The 17,555-nt window shown below is 54.0% G+C and overlaps 1 protein-coding gene across 1 annotated transcript in view; it reads right to left on the bottom strand.

The window, feature by feature from the left end:
- Positions 1-3,785, bottom strand: part of DPYSL3 (dihydropyrimidinase like 3) — a 32,746-nt gene extending 28,961 nt beyond the window's left edge. The window contains exon 1 of the mRNA XM_065643746.1: positions 3,411-3,785. Within this exon, the coding sequence (XP_065499818.1) occupies positions 3,411-3,704 (294 nt within the window). The 5' untranslated portion in view covers positions 3,705-3,785. The remainder of the gene's footprint in view (positions 1-3,410) is intronic.
- Positions 3,786-17,555: the final 13,770 nt, after the last annotated feature.

Here is a 17,555-nt window from a genome sequence, read left to right as displayed (position 1 = left end):
TTGCTTTCAGCCCGAGGCTGCCCTGGCTCCACGCGAGGGGCCGGCGCGGGGGCCCGGCGCGGCGCCGCCCGGCGTGGCGCTCCCGGCACCCGACGCTGCTTTGGTGAACTGCCCCCTCCCCATGCGCAGGGATTACCCGTCCCGCTTGCACGCTCAGCAGCGGGGCTGTCACAGCCAGGCCAGCTGCCAGCAGACAGACACCTCCAGGGACCAGCTCCAAGCCCTGGCCGAGCTGGGAAACACCGGGCCGGGCGCCAGCCGGCCACGCTCGCGGCGCAGGGCAGCAGCCTCGGGGCTGTGCCACCAGCCGGGGCAGAGTGGGGCACGGCCCTGCGTGTCTTTCCAGGATTCATCACAAACTGAATGCAAGTGGTGTCACACAACTGGACACGACGAGGCATGTGTGACACTGGCTACCTCCAGGAGAAAGCTGAGGGGTCTTCTGGAGGGGACGGACCCCTTGGCTGCTTTTGCTGCCCCGTAGTTTCCCCTCACGCTCCTGGCTCCTGCAAAGGGCGGGAGCCTCTTTCTCCTCCTCCTCCCCAGGCGCTGGGCTGATGGAGCTGCCCCAGCCTGCGGTGAAGCTGCAATCCCATGTTTGTGGGATCACAGCCAGTTGCCTTGGAAATGACGACTTCACTGCAGAACCATGCAGCGGGACGGACAAAACGTCTCAGGGTGAGCATATGAGCTGTGTTACTGAACAGGAGGATGAACAAGCAGGGTCTCCACACAGCTGAGCAGCAAGGAGGTACCTGGAGGAGGCTCCTGCTTTACCTCCCTCCCAGGCATGGAGCACAGAGCCACCCCTTTGCCGTGTAAAGCTCCTTCCCTGCTCCTCGAAGCAAGCGGTGCAGCTCTCCAGTATTTAGCCATACATTACAGCCCTCAGTGAACATCCTTACACAAGAATTCAGAGGGTGTTGTCTGCGACCTACGAAGAAACTCTCCGACTTCATTATTGTAAAATAAGCATTGCAATCCACTCTGCTTAGACAAAGGGCATGGCAGGTCTCGAGGAAAACTGCAGGAAACTTCACAAGGGTAGAGCCCACATAGGCTACTACTGACAGAAACCTGTACGGAGTTAAATCGCTCTTGTTAAATAAGGTCTCTGTGAATGGTTTAGATCAGAGCAGAATCTGGTCCCTCAACATTGTTCCTCCAAATCTTAAGTGTTCTGCAGCAACAACCCTTGCTGTAGCAGATTCTCATACTGGGGAAAGCAGGCTCCTGCTTCATCCCTCACTGTAGTGTAACTACGGCTTCACTGTGCCCAAATCCACAGCTCAGTTTTTGTCCTTCCGATAGACTTTGTGATAAAGAAAAGTGAGGCTGAAACATTCTACCTGGGCCTGTATTACTCTGACAGGTTGACATCATATGTTATCACCAGGCAGTTACACATTGCAGTTGTCTTCCTGCAGAAATGCTGGTGTTTTAACTGTAGTTCATGAAAAAAAAGCGTGTTGGTCTGTTGTACTTGAAATAAACTGTTGACTGCAAAAAAAAATAGGAGATGCAACTCTGTGTCTGCCCTGTGCACAGGCTAGTCTCCTACTCTCAGCTTTCCTAATAAACAAGTTGGTCAAGGGTAGATGACTTAACTTCTCTCTCTGTTAATCTGAGAAATTATTCAAAGAAGTTCGATTTGCCTTGACAAAAGAGCTTTTGTGTTGTCGGAATCTGCAAGGAGTTCAACAGGAGCAAACTCTCTGGCTGTGCAGGCACACAGCGTGGCTCAGTCTGCACGACAGCATTTCCCATCAGGACTGCTGGACTCTGGGACCTTCCTGAACTTGAAACAAGTCACACAATTCCTTCTGGCCACATACACACAAGAACACTTATACATTAAGCTTCCCGCCTTCTTAGGCAAGATGTGCAGATGAATAGGCTTTGGTTGCTGATGCTTATCATGTGGAAGGCCTCAGAGGAAGCAATCTAGGAGCAGAAATCTTCAGGAAGAGAGAGGAGCTGTTGAAGGAAAACCTCGGCTACAAAACTCGAGAGATAACAATCTACATAAGACCTTAAAAGGGAACAAGACTGTTCCGTAATTCTGCTACAGCTAATAAAGAAGAGCTCATAGCAAAGCCTGCAGACCAGGCGTTGTGAGTTGCTTTTCCAACACGCAGCAGCATAAAATTGCTAATGCAGTGGTCAGTTCTGCAGCTGCTAGTCAAACTGTATGGACAAAGTTGGTACTGATAGAAAAAATGTTCATTTTCTTCCTAACTCTGTTAAACAGGCTGTAAAGGAGCAAAGTCAAGAACGGCAACCGAATAGTGTACTATAAGAAACCAAAACGCACGAGCTGAAGAAATTAAAGTGCGATGAAGAAACCTCAAAGCAGCCCACTCCCTAGCTAGCAGTTCCTACAGAAGACAGCAGACACTAAGGACATCCTGATGCTTTTCCCCAAAAACAAAAGCAGGCTAAGTCATCGCACATAGGTGTTCCTGCTCCCGTCAGGCTCTCGCTGGGGAAGTTAGTCCTCCAGATCACAAACATCTGCAGTTTATCAAGGTTCACAAAAGCTGAGGTTTCTGCAGAACCCTGAGACAACCACACCACTTCTCCAGACTAAGCTGCAGGCTCACTATTTACTTCGGTGATTTTTGCTTTTTTAATTTGCCCTGCTCACCGTTGAAAAACTGTGCCCATAAGACAACTATTTAATGAAAAGTTCAGCCCCAAATGAGCTCATTGACCAAGAGGCCAGCTACAGCCTTACTTGCCTCACATGTAAATGAACAACAGGCTCACTGAAATCCCAACTGAGGAATTTACTCAACGCTATTAAGTTAATCATCTTTCTGCCAAGCTCACACTGGTGGGACCAGAACCAAAAAAGCAAGCAGTCTCCACCTCTGGCAGAAGGATCTATGCTGGGGAGCTGGATTAATCTGTTACCTTGAGTTTTGCATAAGTTGAGCAACTTCATGCCTGATGATACATTCAGTGATCCCACTTCCAGATCAATGTCATGCCCCCCACTTCTGATGAGGTATTTCTGATCTGTGTCAACGTGAGATAAGGATCAGCCTGGTTTGGAGTCACAACTCCAAAATCCTTTTTTTTTGCGGGGTCGGGGGGGACAGGAGGAAGGGTATGGGGAGAGGCAGGTTTCACACAAGCACAAAAAGAGCAACTGTAGTAACCCAAGTCAGCCACTCTAACGCTCGGCTTTACTAGTCCTGGTAAGGCGGTGAGGACGCTTTGGTTCTGTCGCCGCCGACACCCCGCTCCGCGGGCAGGATCCCGCACGCCAGGCCAGCAAAGCCTTCCCCTCCTCCAGGACCGGCCCCGCGCCCCGGGACCGCAGCCGCAGCCCCACCCCGCCCCGAGTCCCAGCGCCACGGTCCCGGAGCGGCCCCGCGCCGCCGCCGCGCCGGCCCGGCCCCTACCTTGTCGTCCGCGGGGGGCAGGTCCTGGAGCCGCTCCTCGGCGGCGCGGAGCTCGGCGGCGTCCGAGCCGGGGCCGGCGGCTGAGCCGGGCTCGGGGCCGGGCTCGGGGCGGGCGGGCGGCGGGGCGCGGCGCTGCCCGACGCGCAGGGCGCCGAAGTCCAGGGTCTTGCTCTCGAAGGCGCCCTCGACGCTGCAGAAGAGGCCGCCGCGTTTCTGCCGGGGCACCGCCGCCGTGCCCGGCCGCGCCAGGTACACCGGCAGCTCCTCGCCGCCGCCCCGCCCGCCCGCCGCCATGCCCGCCGCTATGCCCGCCGCTATGCCCGCCGCTCCGCTCCGCTCCGCCGGGACGGGCCGGGGCCGCGGGCGGCTCCTCGGCGGGGCGGGGCGCGGGGCGGGCTCGGCGGGGCGGGCCCGGCGGGGCCGGCGGCCGGGCAGGGCGGGCCCGCTCACCGGCGTCGCCCGCGGGATCGGTGCGGAGTTGCGCTGCCGGGCGGCGGCTGCGTCCAGCTGCCGGCGGGGGAGAGCGCTCCCGCTCCTGCTCCCGCCGCCGGTCTGGCGGAGCCCGGTCGCGGCGCTGCCGCCGGCGATGGCGGGACAGGGCGCGTTGCGCGGCGGCGCTCAGGGACGCTCCCGTGCACGGCGGGACACGGGCGGCCGCCTTCCCGCCCGGAGCCCGGGGCTGCCGCCTGCCCGACGCAGCGCGGGTGCTGGTGACAGCGCCGGGCCGCCGCTGTCAGGTGCCACCGGCCGCGTCCCCAGGACGTGTCTCTGACCCCTCCGGAGTCCTGGCCCCCGCGGGTCCCGCGGTGCTGCCCGCGAACGGGCGCTCGGTCACAGGCACGAGGCCGTGTCGTCCCGCCGGGGCCACCGTCCTGGACGGGCACTTTGGCCAGGCACAGGTCACCGCTGCACACAGGCTTCACTGCACACGCGTGTGCATGCATGCGCATGTCACAAACATAACCAGACACAACCGCACAAGCGAGCTCCATGTATTGGCTAATTTAAGGTGTCACTTTGAGAACTCCATTGCAACTTCATTTCAAAAGTACGGAAAGCCTGAAGGACACAGGGACAGCCAAGGCTGTCTTTAATACACTAACAGCTGTAACTGAGTAGCAGCCTGTGAAATCTGTCACCCAATTGAAACTGGAGTTTTGACTTTAAATTATTTTTCCAAGTGTACATAGTATCTAGGCTAAATGTCCTATCCAGTAATTTCTCACACCACATATTTATGTTATGAGATGTTGTCAGTTATGCTTTTTCCAACCTTTTCAGTGAAAGCAAAACGGTGCCATTGTCTCTGCCAGTCCTCTGAGGACTGGTGGTTCTCACTTGTGGAAAAATTCACATGGAGCCTGACCCATCTTGGAAAACAATGACCCTGTGATTATGCCTGGGGAGGGAGCCTGTGGGCACTGGCCGACAGACTGAAGTTACGGGAGGAAAGGGTTTGGGATTGTTTCCTTCCTTTTGCACTCTGGGAAGCAGTCTGCTTTTGTAACTGGACTTGTACCACTGTCGTTAACTCTGTCCCTTTTTTCTGCACCTAAGTGGAACAATCCACAGGACCTGGAATTTTTAACTAATTATTCAGGTTTGAAGGGTAAGGAGAAGAGAGGATGCACTAAATTTTTAAAAAGTGAGTCAGCAAGCCTGGATGAGTTACTTTAAGAGCTTTGTGTTACGCAGCAGAGTAAAAACCTGGTCAGCATCTACCCTTACTTTCTCTACAGCAACACCAGAGAGGGTTAATGGTTTTTGTTCTTGCGAAATTACCTGAACTTCAATATGCATCTGCCCTTTGTGGCTTCACGGAGCTTACCACACGGGCTTCATGCCTGCGCCAGAGCCCAGCTGCTCACCCGATAGGGACGCGCCAGGAAAAGAGCCCAGCGCTGCTCTCTGTGTGATGCTCGCTGTCCCATTCGAGGTGCAGGAGCAGCAGCAGTGCCTGGCAGCTAAGGAAGGACGTATCCCTTCGAACAGCCAGAATGAGCTTGGTTTGTAGCTGCTTCTACTACTGCTTTCCTGGAAAATTCTCTCCCTCTGTAATCAGGTGCTCAGCAGCAAGGCCACCAATACTGTCCAAAGAGATGCACGCAGAGTGGCTGCCCACCAGGGACTGCCTCAGCCGAACAAATTTATCCTCCTGCTGCTGCAAGTTGGATCCACCGGGCAGAAGCTGAAAACCATCTCAGCCATCTTCTTCCCCTAGTAAGGGGGAAAGTGTGCACATCTGCTGATTGCAGAGCCGGAGGCCAGACCAGACAGTGAGCCGAGCCCCGCTTCTAGTTGCCAAACCAGGACGACCAGCATGTCCGGAGCCACACACTGCCCCGTGGCCCTGTGCACCAACAATGGTGAAGTCAGAGCGAGCCCCTTGTTTTGGTTGGGACCCCTCCATATGGTTGTGTAGCTTTATGGGGAATTAAAATTCCTTGGAACGGGGCCTGGCCTTTGTCTGGTTCTGCAAATGTGCAAAAGTTTCAGCATCGTACTTTAACAGCAATATTTATTCAAATCCTAATTCTAATGTTTATCTTTCCTGGTTCTTTGCTGCATAAATGCTTGCACTGAAGTTATCTGCACCAGTAAAGTGGTACAGTGGCTCTTCTAAGTAGTGAAGGCTTTAAAATCTGACCTTTAATGGAAGTTATCAGCTGTATAAAAGACAATTCTTTATTTTCTTTCTCAAATTGCCATTCACTTTTAAGATGCTTTTTGTTAGGTGTTGTAAGGCCTCTAGTTCAAGAATACCACGAAAACTGAAGTTTGGGTTCAGTGTGTGTTTGCTGCAACAGCCTTGCTTTTGGGCCAGCAGAATGCATTATTTGAATTTCTGTAAATGTGTGTCTCATAAGATTTGAAGCTTTTAATTATAGAATGACAAAATATCTGTCCCCTGTAATTAAGCCCATTTTCTTTTCTTTAAGTCATATGTTTATATGCTGGTTGACAAAAATGCTTTTGAGGCAAACAGTCATGAGTGGTACATCTTCAAATCCTGCTGGCAAAGCAGATCTCTCACTTGTCTGTGCAAAGTAGATGAGAGATACAGATCAGAGACCGGTCGTCTGCCCAGCCCCACCGTGGAGGATGGAGAGCGCGGGAGCTGGATCTCACACATGCGGGTGCTGCTGCGGGACCCGCCAGAACCAACACAACAGCCCTGCAAAGCGTTTCCTCGGCTCCGGGACCGTGTTTGCATCTTGACCCCAGGACAAGACAGCGTGGCCCTGGTGTTCCGGAGTCTGAGCCGAGCCCGCCAGATGGGCGCTGCTGCTCTTTCTTGAAAGAAAAGAAATGGGCTGGTGTTCTGGTTTAGGGAACAGCATTTATTTTATGGGAAATTATGTTTTGTAGTGGCAAGCTTCTAATCTATGTCTGACTAGACTGAGTCTTTCTAACTGAGTAAGAACTGTTTTTGTTAAGCAGCACTCAAATGGAAATCAGTCATGTCACAAGGTGAGCCACACTAGTTATGAATGGGGGAGTGGTGCCGCCTTCTTGGAAATGGTCTTTAGGCAAATCCCTTTCTGCAAAAGGATTAGTTAATAAGATGGGACATAATCACCTTGTCTGGAGTGGGCATTTTCTTGTCCCATGCACTCAGCCCCCGTGTTGGTTTCCTTTGTTGTTCTCATCATCTGCTGCCAGAGCACCTGCTGGGTTTCCCATCAGCCCGGTGCAGGGGAGTCGTGGGCTCCAGGTGACGACTGCCTGGTCTGCTGAGCGACCAGCGAGAGCCACAACACGTGCTGGAGCTTTCACAAGTGTTTTCTCCAGGAGGCTGCCCACTTACTAGGTGTTACCTTTTAAATGTTTGAGGGGGAATTTAAATTGCCAACTGAATCATTCAAACAGCAAAGGTATTGACAGAGAAGTCATATTAGGCCATCCTTCCTGCTGCTGCCAAGGCACCGTTGCTCTCTGCTGGGTATTTTCTGATGATTCTGTGATTTTGCTAATTCATTTTCCATTTGTCAGGCTGGCAGGCAGTTTCTTAATTGGATAAACTCTGCATCCTCTGTTGGCAAACTTCTGTGCTGGCTCCCAGTTTCCAGATGCTCTAGGCAGTATCATCCTGTCTATAATAAAAACAGAAAAGGATTTTAAAACAGTGAAGCATGTCCCACATTGTGGCTTCTTGTTCACATAATGTTGTTGCCTGTGCCACTGGAAGTTGCTCACTACACCAGGAGGTAAAGATCTTGTTGCGTTTCCCTTGTTGCACTAACAAGGTGAAATCCACTGGCTCTCACTTTTGGTTTAGACTGCTAGTGAAGCAGAATCACAATGCTAAATATTACAGGTGGATTTTATCAAGCAAAGCATAACTTCAGGATCGATGGTAAATATCTGGATTTCTTTAGTCAGATGATTTTCATGGGCATTTATCGGTTAATGGAAATCAAATACCATGTTTCAAAGCGTGAGCTAGTAAACTGCCAGAAGGCAGCACCTCCCTCGGCGTGCGATCGCACAGTGACCCCCGTGCTGCAGGCACTGAGTGCTGGTGAGACTGCGGGGCTGCTGGGGCAGCCGGGGCTGCTGGCGCCTGCTCACGGGCTCTCGCTGCTGCACAGGTTCTTTCCCCTCCGTGGTCCCACAGCCAGCACTCGCATCCTCATCATCACCTCCGTTTTGGTACACTAAATGCCCTTCGTTATTGACATTGAAGCTTTTGCCGTCTGCCCTCTGTTAGAAATGATCCCATGTTCTCTCCCAGGTGACTGGTGAGGACACGAGACACATCTCTACTGACATAGGGGTGTTTTCCCATGGCTGCGATGCTCCCAGCACCCGGGCAGCCCCACAGGGCACACGGTTCACACATGGGGCACACAGTTCACATGTCGGGCACACAGTTCACACGTGGGGCTGGCGGGGCTGGGCCAGCACCTCTCCTTGTCTCTGCACAGAGCCCCACGAGTGCTGCCGCACCTGCACAGGTGTCCCTGCCCGCTGGGGCTGCCGCGCGTGCAGGCAGCGGGTCTGCGGCTCCGGGCGCGCTGCCCCGGCCCCCAGCACCGCCCCGGCTGCTCCGCAGAGCCGAGCACCGGCCGAGCTGCAGACGCGCTCTCTAGAGCCAAGCTGGTTGGTGGGAACCAGGCAAGTTCCAGTGCTTTCTGGCATCGTGTGTGAGCTCATCTTCCCCGTTCACCCCAGAGAAACACAAAGGCTTGGGCAGGAATAAAGTCATTCCAGAAATTCACAGTACTTAGTCTTCAGCTTTTTATTCTTGCTTCTTTTTCTGGAGTTACTCAGCCTCTGAAGAAAGTTGAGGGGGTGGGAGGGAAGCGGGCTCCGTAGCTGTGACCACAATGCTCATGAGACTTGAAGAATGTTGTGTTATTTGAAGGAAATAGTCTGTTGACGTTAGGTGAGATCCGACCCCCTCCTTCACCAATGCTCACAAACTCAAGCAAAGGAGCCGTGTCCTGAATGAGGACATTTCCTTCCTTGATATCAAATCAATACAAAATGGTTTTACACTGGCTTTCCTTTGGGTCTGGAGGCAGCAGATCTTTAATTGTGCATGAAAGGGACATAAAAACAGTGTAACTTTGTTAGCATGATAAATGCATGTCTGGTTTCATAGTTTGTTTGCCTCTAAGGGCTGTAGGTTCAGCTGGAGAAGCACTGAGAAGCAGTGGTCGTAGCAGGTTAACACTGATTTCCTCATCTGCACCTGCTTCCACAGGGTTTGATACAGCTGCATCCCTTTATTACACGCATGATTAAGTAGCAATCATGAAATTAGTCAGGTTTATCTTGTTTTGTTTCATGCAAAGCTAGAGCTGCCTTCTCCTGCTCTGCAGTCCTGATTTACTGGAGCGTCCTGGTTTAAGAGACTGCCGGATAAACGGGATTGTTTTGCTGATTCATTCTTGCAGCACTGTCAGGACAGCCTCCAGCACTGCATTTCATGTGCCTCAGGGGACAGTCAGGCTAAGGACAAACACCAAAGAAATAGCAAAAGAGCCAAACTTGACAAGAAAATCTGCTTATCCTGCCTACATTTAGAGGTAGAGGTCAGAGATATTTCATTCTGAGGAAACAGCGTGTTTGTGAAGGGCAGGTGACTGATGAGCCTGCTGTCTCCGTCGACAAAGGCAGGCCAGTGGCTGATGCTTCCATCACCATGCTCCAGTTTCTAAACTTTTGGACGTGGTAGGTTAGAAGGTCGGAACAGACCTTTGTGATGCTCCAAGCTGCTCTCTAAGGAAGGGCCACTGTCCCTTCCTCAGTGCCCAAGGACTCTCGTGGTACTGCTGGCATCACAATCTGATGCAAACTGAGTCAGCCATGAAGTTATTGGAGACAAAAGGTGCCAGAGAGAAAGCCCTCACAGGGCAACAGATGTAATGTGTTTAAGAGGTTCAGAAGTACAGATTCAGCATCAGTATGAAACCCCAAATATTCCAAACTGGGTACAGTCTATTAACTACTGAACCCACTCGAACTAATGAGGAGGAACTCTTGGGACGCAGGAGGTTCTGCGCATCAGATGAACTCCAGCCACTTGTCTGAAGGTGGAGATAGTTTGAGACTAGCCCAGAGAGGCAGCTCCAGACTTCCAGGAGCTACCAAGCAAACCTGCAGACATCTTCTGTAGGTTGCAGGTCAGTGGGTGTTTTCAGGATCGCGGTTTGGGGAAAGGTGAGACTACAGCCGTGGAAGAGCTGTCTGGCATGGTGTGGAGTGGACTCATGGGGTGAGATGGATTAACGTAAGAAATTACCCATTCTCAATCAGTTTGAAGCCCAAAGTATTCTGTCAGACTTGTGCCAGATTCACTTCAACAGTGGTCAGCCCGGTTCCTCTGAGCTCGTGTGCTGCCTCCCTGCCCACTTCTCTTCCTCTCAAAATCAGTCTCTTTCCACCTGCTCTGTTCGTTCCCTGCATCCTGGTGACACCATCTATCATCTTCTCCCAGGCTGGGAAGCCTGGCTTGGCTGCTCTCACTCAGCAACTCCACCTTTGGCCTTGGCCGTGATGGCAAATGCTGACTTGCTTTCCAATGTCGCTCTGCTGTTGTGACTCCCTCTCACTCCATCCTGTCCCAGGGATCACCAGCTACTCCTCTCTGTGCCTGCTTTTATTCCTGGACAGGACTTTGAGGACTAAGCTGAGATTTCCTTGTTTCCATGGTGTTGCACTTGACCTAATCAACCATTGCAGACCAAAACTGGTCTTGCCTTCAGCCTCCCTGCCTCCAGCTTCGGGAGAGAACACTGATGCTCTATGGCAAAAACAGGTGGTGTGTCTAGAGATAATTAGTGATTACATGCCTATAATCAGTAATCAGATGTCAACAGAGTAGAATTATGGTGGATTTAAAGGTACTGTGTGTGTGTTTGTTTGTTGAAATTGTTTCTTCTGTCTGTGAGGGAGCAAGGGGTGAAATGTATTTTGGCCAGGCCAGTGAAGTGGGCAGGGCTGCCGTTTGTGCTCGTATTCTGCCGTGGCCCTCACCTCTGGTACAACCCATGACACGAGCATCCTAGCTGTGTAAATACCGCAGGAACCAGGCTGCGACTGAGCCATCCCAGTCTGCTTGCCTGTCAGTCCATTTGCCACCACTTTGGAGGAAAATCTTATTTTCTAAACTGGAGCGACTAATGTCTTGCAGGAACTAGAACGTGTGCTTGCTGTGGCCAGGACTACTTCTTAATTTTCACTAATTCAGATGAAGAACAGTCTGGGAAATAGTTGTTACCTAATGATGTGTAAAACTCGGCTGTGCTACCTTGGTGTCACAGTCCTTATGGCGCCGATGGAATGAGGCCGTTGCTCGCTGTCTGGCAGCAGCCCTGGCTCAGTCACTAGCAGCAGCTGAGCAAAGCCTAACCAAGAGAGAAAAGCATCGTCTCTGGCCCTGCTTTAGGACTCAGCTTTTCCCTGGTGAGCCATGAATTCACCAGATGATGGATCCCGCACAGGGATGGAGCTACGGAGGCCAGAACACTGCTAGTCCAGAGCAAAGCCTGGCAGTGCCGCACCAGGAGTGTCTGCTACGGGAAACCTGGGGAGAGGAAGCGTCCTTCGCACAGGGCAGACGGCAGCGACGGGAATTAAACTGACTCATCGCACCACAGGCTCATTCCCTTTAGCAGGGAACTGTGCACCACAAGACACCATTGTGCTGAGTGTCAACACTGTGAATTTTACCAAGTATGAAAAAATATAGAGCAAACAGAGAGACTGATGGACAAATGAAGAGCCAGACGCTTTCTTGATGGAGAGGCTGGAACCCTGGCTCCAAATGCACATTTTGATGTGGGCTCTTTACAGAGCACAGGCGAGTTAAGGGTGTCAATGGCTGTGAACTTGCAAAACACAGCGAGGTGTCTGAGGCTGGAGAATTGTGACAGGCAGTGTATTAGTCATTTCCCTGGGGAAGAGCAATAATGTTGTGTCTGTTCATGGTAAACTTCGAATGTCTGAATTTGAAATCAATCTGCACCCCAGATGTGCTAATGCCTTAACTGCAACGTCGCTTTCACACATCCCATAAACACATAGTGTTTTAAGAATTTCAGACAAATAACTGCCAAATGAACCACTCTCAATCTGTGGAGCTAAAATCCCTTTCTTTTTCCCTGTATTTGCACCGTTACTACAGATTTCTTTTGGTAGAAAATGGGTAAGAACATGGCAGGTTACTTTTGCAGTGTGGTCCTTCTGCTTCACTGTGTTTGCCTTTTACCTTTCCGCTATTTCTGATGTGGCAGTGAGGGCCTGTGTGTGTCACACACAAATATGTGCAGGCGGTCAAAGTTTTTTGTACAATATCCATGTTCTTACAGGTTTAGACTGAGTGATTGTCCATCATTAGCGTATTCAAATCCTTCATTTGGCGGCTAGGCTAGCTGATAAAAATCCAGGTAATGGATACCACGATGACCTCCAGAAGTTTCTGTGCTGAGAATGTAACAGCAGAGGCTTGTCTCTGCTGCCAAGCCGGAATGCTTGAGCTCTTTTCACAGCCCCCACCAGTTAAGCAGCTGCAACTGTACTGGCTGGTTTACCTGGGGCTTAAGGAGCGCTTCAGAAACTGGTCACTTTAAAAGTTCCCTGTTTCATATGCCAAGGAATCCAAACTGCTGTAGGTGGTTGTCTTTTTATTATAATCCCTGGTGGAGGGTGCCACCTCATCTCCTTCCCTCTCTTCATCCTCTGAAGTTACAGGGCAGTGTTACACCAACGCTTCCTGACCGTGTCTGAAAACAACAGTCTTGTTTGAGAGGGTGTGTTGCTTCTGGGTGAAGAGATTCACTGGGAGTGCTTTCTGAGCATCGCTTCTGCAGCTCAGGGAGTGTCTGGTCATCGCTCACATCACTGCCAGTGTCTTTTCTCTGGCTTGTCTTAAGAACCCGCAATAAGTGTGCCTGAACCCTGCTAAGGAGTGTGTCCCTTTTTCTGTACTTTCCTTTGTTTGAAACTGCAACTTATTCACCTAGACTTGCACAGCAATAGTTTCTAACTCATTAGCATCTTTCCTTTGAGGATTGCAAAGCATTTTCCATGGCGATGAGGAGAGGACCAGGGAGGTCCAGACTTTCTCTGCAGTTTAACAAGGGCAGGAGCAGAAGTGGCGACCTGGGGCTGTGCGGGTGTCAGCAAGGGGGCTGAGCGGGGAAACGGTGCTGGGAGCATGGCAAGGGAAGCCCTGAAACGTGCTGACTGTGGGAATTACAAGATACTACAGTTCTCATCCTGAAAAACTGTTTCACACATTCTACATTGATGATTAACATTATTTACATAGCTTAGAATGCTTCCGTGTTTTTAAGTTAAAGATAGTGTCACAGTTTGCAAACTCAGGACCTAAGACATAATTGTAACCAGCACTACTTGTCAGAATGATGAAACGTAGAATTTGCTCTGGTTTCTTCCATAAAAATCTTTTTTAGGTACCTAAAGAAAATCTTCCTGTGTACTGAGCACTTCCAAATCTGCCATTTGCCCTCCTTCTTTTTCAATTTACACTCTCCATTAATCCTAAAAAACATCCAGTTGCATTCTCTTCATGCCTGGACAGGAGCTCGGATCCCTAACTTGGAAACTGCTGTTGAAAAATGTTGTCTTTTGCCAGCAAAGTTTCTGGAAGGGCGGTGAATACCTCACTAAATGGCTTCAGACCTCCTTTATCTGTCTCCAGGAAGTGAAGGTCATTATGTTTTCCCTGGATCATGCAAAGCAGAATGATAATCTTGTTTTGTAAAGCACACTTTGTGTAAGGTTAACATTACTGAACTTGTGAGATGGTTCAAAGCATACAGAGAATGTACAAAGTTCCAGCAGCTTTTCCATTCAAATCTCCGAATGCACATAACTTAACTGGGGCTATTATAAAGAAATAAAAATTAACGAGCCACTATTATGTGATCTTTACTGCATTTATATAGCATTTTGTTCATGAAGGAAACAGTCTGCTCCAGACCTGAGCCCGTATCGCACCTGGGGGGCGGCAGCTCCGAGGGGCCACCGGCCTGCGGTACAGGGCACAGGGGCACCGGCAGCTCCCGCCGCGTCCGTCCCCACGCGGGGAAGCGTCTTCTCCTCCAGCAGCACCGACGGGCAGCCCTGGACAGTTGGGGTGTAGCTGCTGGACACTGAGTTGGAGCATTTCAGAATAACATTAGTTCACACAAAGGATTGCACGTCCTCCCAGGAAGGCAGCTTCCTCCGCACCAGATGTCTTTTGTGGGGGAAACCGGGCTGCATTTGCAGTTTAAAGCATTTCAGAGCAGTTAGATCATCACCGAGCGGCTGCCTGCAGGGAGGAAACCGGTGTCTCCAGTGGCCGTGACCTCGCCGCGCTGCCGCTGGCTGCTCCACGCGGCCCCGCAGCGCGGCCCACGCGCCCGGCAGCGCTCGCGTGCCCCACGGGACACGGCCTGTCCCACCCACGGTGACACAAACGTGAAAATCCTGCACTCTCTGGATTTGCACCACAGACACGCAAGGCAGGCTGGAATCTCTGCAGCCAATCTGGCAGTTCACAGTTAAATCGCAAGGAATGCAGGAGCATTATTGGCCTTCCAAAGCAGATCCCTCATTTTTGTGGGCAGAGAGTTAAGCACCCTGTAAACTGTACCCAAGGCTCAAAGCCTCAGTGTTGCATCTGCTTTTGTTCAGTTTTTTATTTTCTGAAGTCTTGTGGTTTAGCGATGAAACGTGAATCTGCTGATTGCTGGCTGTGACACGGGCTTCTTAAGCTCCACTTCTGTACTACCAACGTGATTCCCTCTGAATAGGTTTATAGGGAAAGGTGGTTCTTTGGACAGCCTACTTATGCCAAAAAAACCCGATTATGTGATGATGACCCTGAAATAAGGGTCTAACAATCGCTCCTTTGAGGATAACCAGCATCTCGCTGCTCTTTGTGCCCTGTCGATCATCTCAACAGCAGGTTTTACACCATCCATTCACTTCTCCCACCAAAAGGGAAGTTCACTGAACAATAAAGAGCTGCAGTTTTTAGTGATCAACAGTAGCCAAAAATGGCCAGGTAAGATTCTGCATGAGAAAGAGAGCTCTAACAGCTTTCAAACGACTCCTGCTTTTGGGCACCACCGATGTGATCCGATAATGTGACCGAAGACGACTTCAGAACGCGTGGACAAGACCCTCCGAGATCGAACCGCGACTCGACTGGCAGCGTGACCGGTGACAGCCGCTTCGAAACCCGGTTCCAGGGCACCTGGGAAAAGAGGCGCTGCCGGCGTGGGGGGCGGCGCGGGCGGCCGGTCCTGGGCGCACCCGGCGGGCAGCACCGGCCCCGCCGCCCCCGTTGCCCGGCCCGGGGCCGCTCTCCGGAGCGGAGGGGAGCGAGCGAGCGGAGCCGCCGCCGGCGCCGGGGCTGCGACCGGGGAGCCGTCCCGGCCGCGGGCCACGTGCGAGCGCGGCTCCGCCCCCCGCGGCGCTCCGCCCCCCGCGGCGCTCCGCCCCCCGCGGCGCTCCGCCCCCCGCGGCGCTCCGCCCCCCGCGGCGCTCCGCCCCCCGCGGCGCTCCGCCCCCCGCGGCGCTCCGCCCCCCGCGGCGCTCCGCCCCCCGCGGCGCTCCGCCCCCCGCGGCGCTCCGCCCCCCGCGGCGCTCCGCCCCCCGCGGCGCTCCGCCCCCCGCGGCGCTCCGCCCCCCGCGGCGCTCCGCCCCCCGCGGCGCTCCGCCCCCCGCGGCGCTCCGCCCCCCGCGGCGCTCCGCCCCCCGCGGCGCTCCGCCCCCCGCGGCGCTCCGCCCCCCGCGGCGCTCCGCCCCCCGCGGCGCTCCGCCCCCCGCGGCGCTCCGCCCCCCGCGGCGCTCCGCCCCCCGCGGCGCTCCGCCCCCCGCGGCGCTCCGCCCCCCGCGGCGCTCCGCCCCCCGCGGCGCTCCGCCCCCCGCGGCGCTCCGCCCCCCGCGGCGCTCCGCCCCCCGCGGCGCTCCGCCCCCCGCGGCGCTCCGCCCCCCGCGGCGCTCCGCCCCCCGCGGCGCTCCGCCCCCCGCGGCGCTCCGCCCCCCGCGGCGCTCCGCCCCCCGCGGCGCTCCGCCCCCCGCGGCGCTCCGCCCCCCGCGGCGCTCCGCCCCCCGCGGCGCTCCGCCCCCCGCGGCGCTCCGCCCCCCATGACGTACTTCCTGCGCGCCGCGGTTCCGTGCGGGACAGTCCGGGTCGGGCACAGCGGATGTGCTGCACCTGCCGGTGCTGCGGTTCGCAGGGGCAGGTTGCGATGAACGCGGTTGGGCCGCACGGAACTGGGCCGAGCTGCCGGGTCCATGCGCAGCCTCCTGTGGAAACGCGGCCGGTCGGCCCGTGTCTCGCCGAGGGAGCAGGGCGCGCCGCGGCTGCGGGGCTGAAGCGGAATCTCAAGTGACCGCTGCTCGGTTGTGAAAGGCCTGGGAATAAACCAGGAAACCAGCGCTACCTGCGCGCCGGCAGCGGCCGGAGCCGGGACCGGCGATCAGGAGCCGGGACCGGCGATCGGTACCCGGCTCAGCTCCCCCGCGGTCCCCCGCGGACCCGCTCCCTGTGGGGCTCCTGTGTGGGGTAAGTGCGGCCATCGGCGGCCCCGGGTTTTCCGAGAGCTGCCTCCAGGCCCTGGCACCCGGTGCCAGCACTGGCATCGCCCCGGGAGGAACGGGATGTCCCGAGGTTCCTGCCCAGCAGCTCCCGTTCAGAGCCCCTTCCCAGCCTGGCACCTTGTGACCAGGGACGCTCTTCCCCTTCTGTGTGAGCCGGCACAGGCAGGTCGCAGGAATAACGACAAACCACAGATGAAATGCAAAGAGTGGACCTGTGAAACAGCCCCTGGGCAGAGGGACAAGCGGAAACGCTGCACCATGGAGCTCCGTCCTCGCTTGAAGGTCACTGGGACGGCTGGTTGTGTCTGTGCATCAGGGATTCACACATGTGCAAGTCCCCTGGTGAAACCGTACTGCCCAGCAGCATCCCACCAAGCCCCCTAGAACCTCAGAAATCCCCCCAGATAGAATTAACACTGTTTTGTTGCTTCCCAGCCTTTTTGTGCCAGTTCCTGGGTTCTCTGGAACACCTGCGGGATCACACCCTGGTTCGGTGTCAGGCCTGTCCAGCCCCTCCATGGTGCGGGGCTGCCCACCTGCCCACGGGAGCAGACATTATAGGGATCTAGTGCCAACGGTGAGGGGGAAGCAGAGGTGAAGAGGCAATTTGGGGGCTGGTTTGGGGGTTCTCAGGAGTCTCCCCCCACCTGCAGCAACAAGGTGATATCCTCGAAGACTTCTTGCTGCGAGGCAGCCGGCAGAACACATGGTCAAAGGTAAAAATACGCTGGATGTTGCCTTGGTGCTTCTGCTCCACCTGAAACTTTGGAGGGGTAAAAGGCGGTCTGGGGGTCCCCAACTCCATCCGCATGGACAAACACCTCTCCAAAACAAGAAGAGGCGTGGCTGGTATTTTAGGAAGTTGTAGCACATGTGGTATGATCATACAGTGTTTCATAATTTAAAAGCGGGGGATTCTAGGCATCCCCCATTGCAGAGAGACCATCTGCAATCATATAATGGTTTTGGTTAACTCACACACTCTTTTTTTGCACTTTTGTCCTTCAAACTGCGCTTAGAAACCTGGCTAATGCTTAGAGTCTTATCTTTCAGAAACGGCATGGGAACCCAGCA

This window comes from Caloenas nicobarica, chromosome 13 (genome assembly GCF_036013445.1).
Source record: "Caloenas nicobarica isolate bCalNic1 chromosome 13, bCalNic1.hap1, whole genome shotgun sequence".
In the NCBI taxonomy this organism is placed as follows: Eukaryota; Metazoa; Chordata; class Aves; order Columbiformes; family Columbidae; genus Caloenas; species Caloenas nicobarica.
The sequence above is the reverse complement of the archived record's forward strand: the minus strand, read 5'-3'. Positions and strand labels throughout refer to the sequence as shown.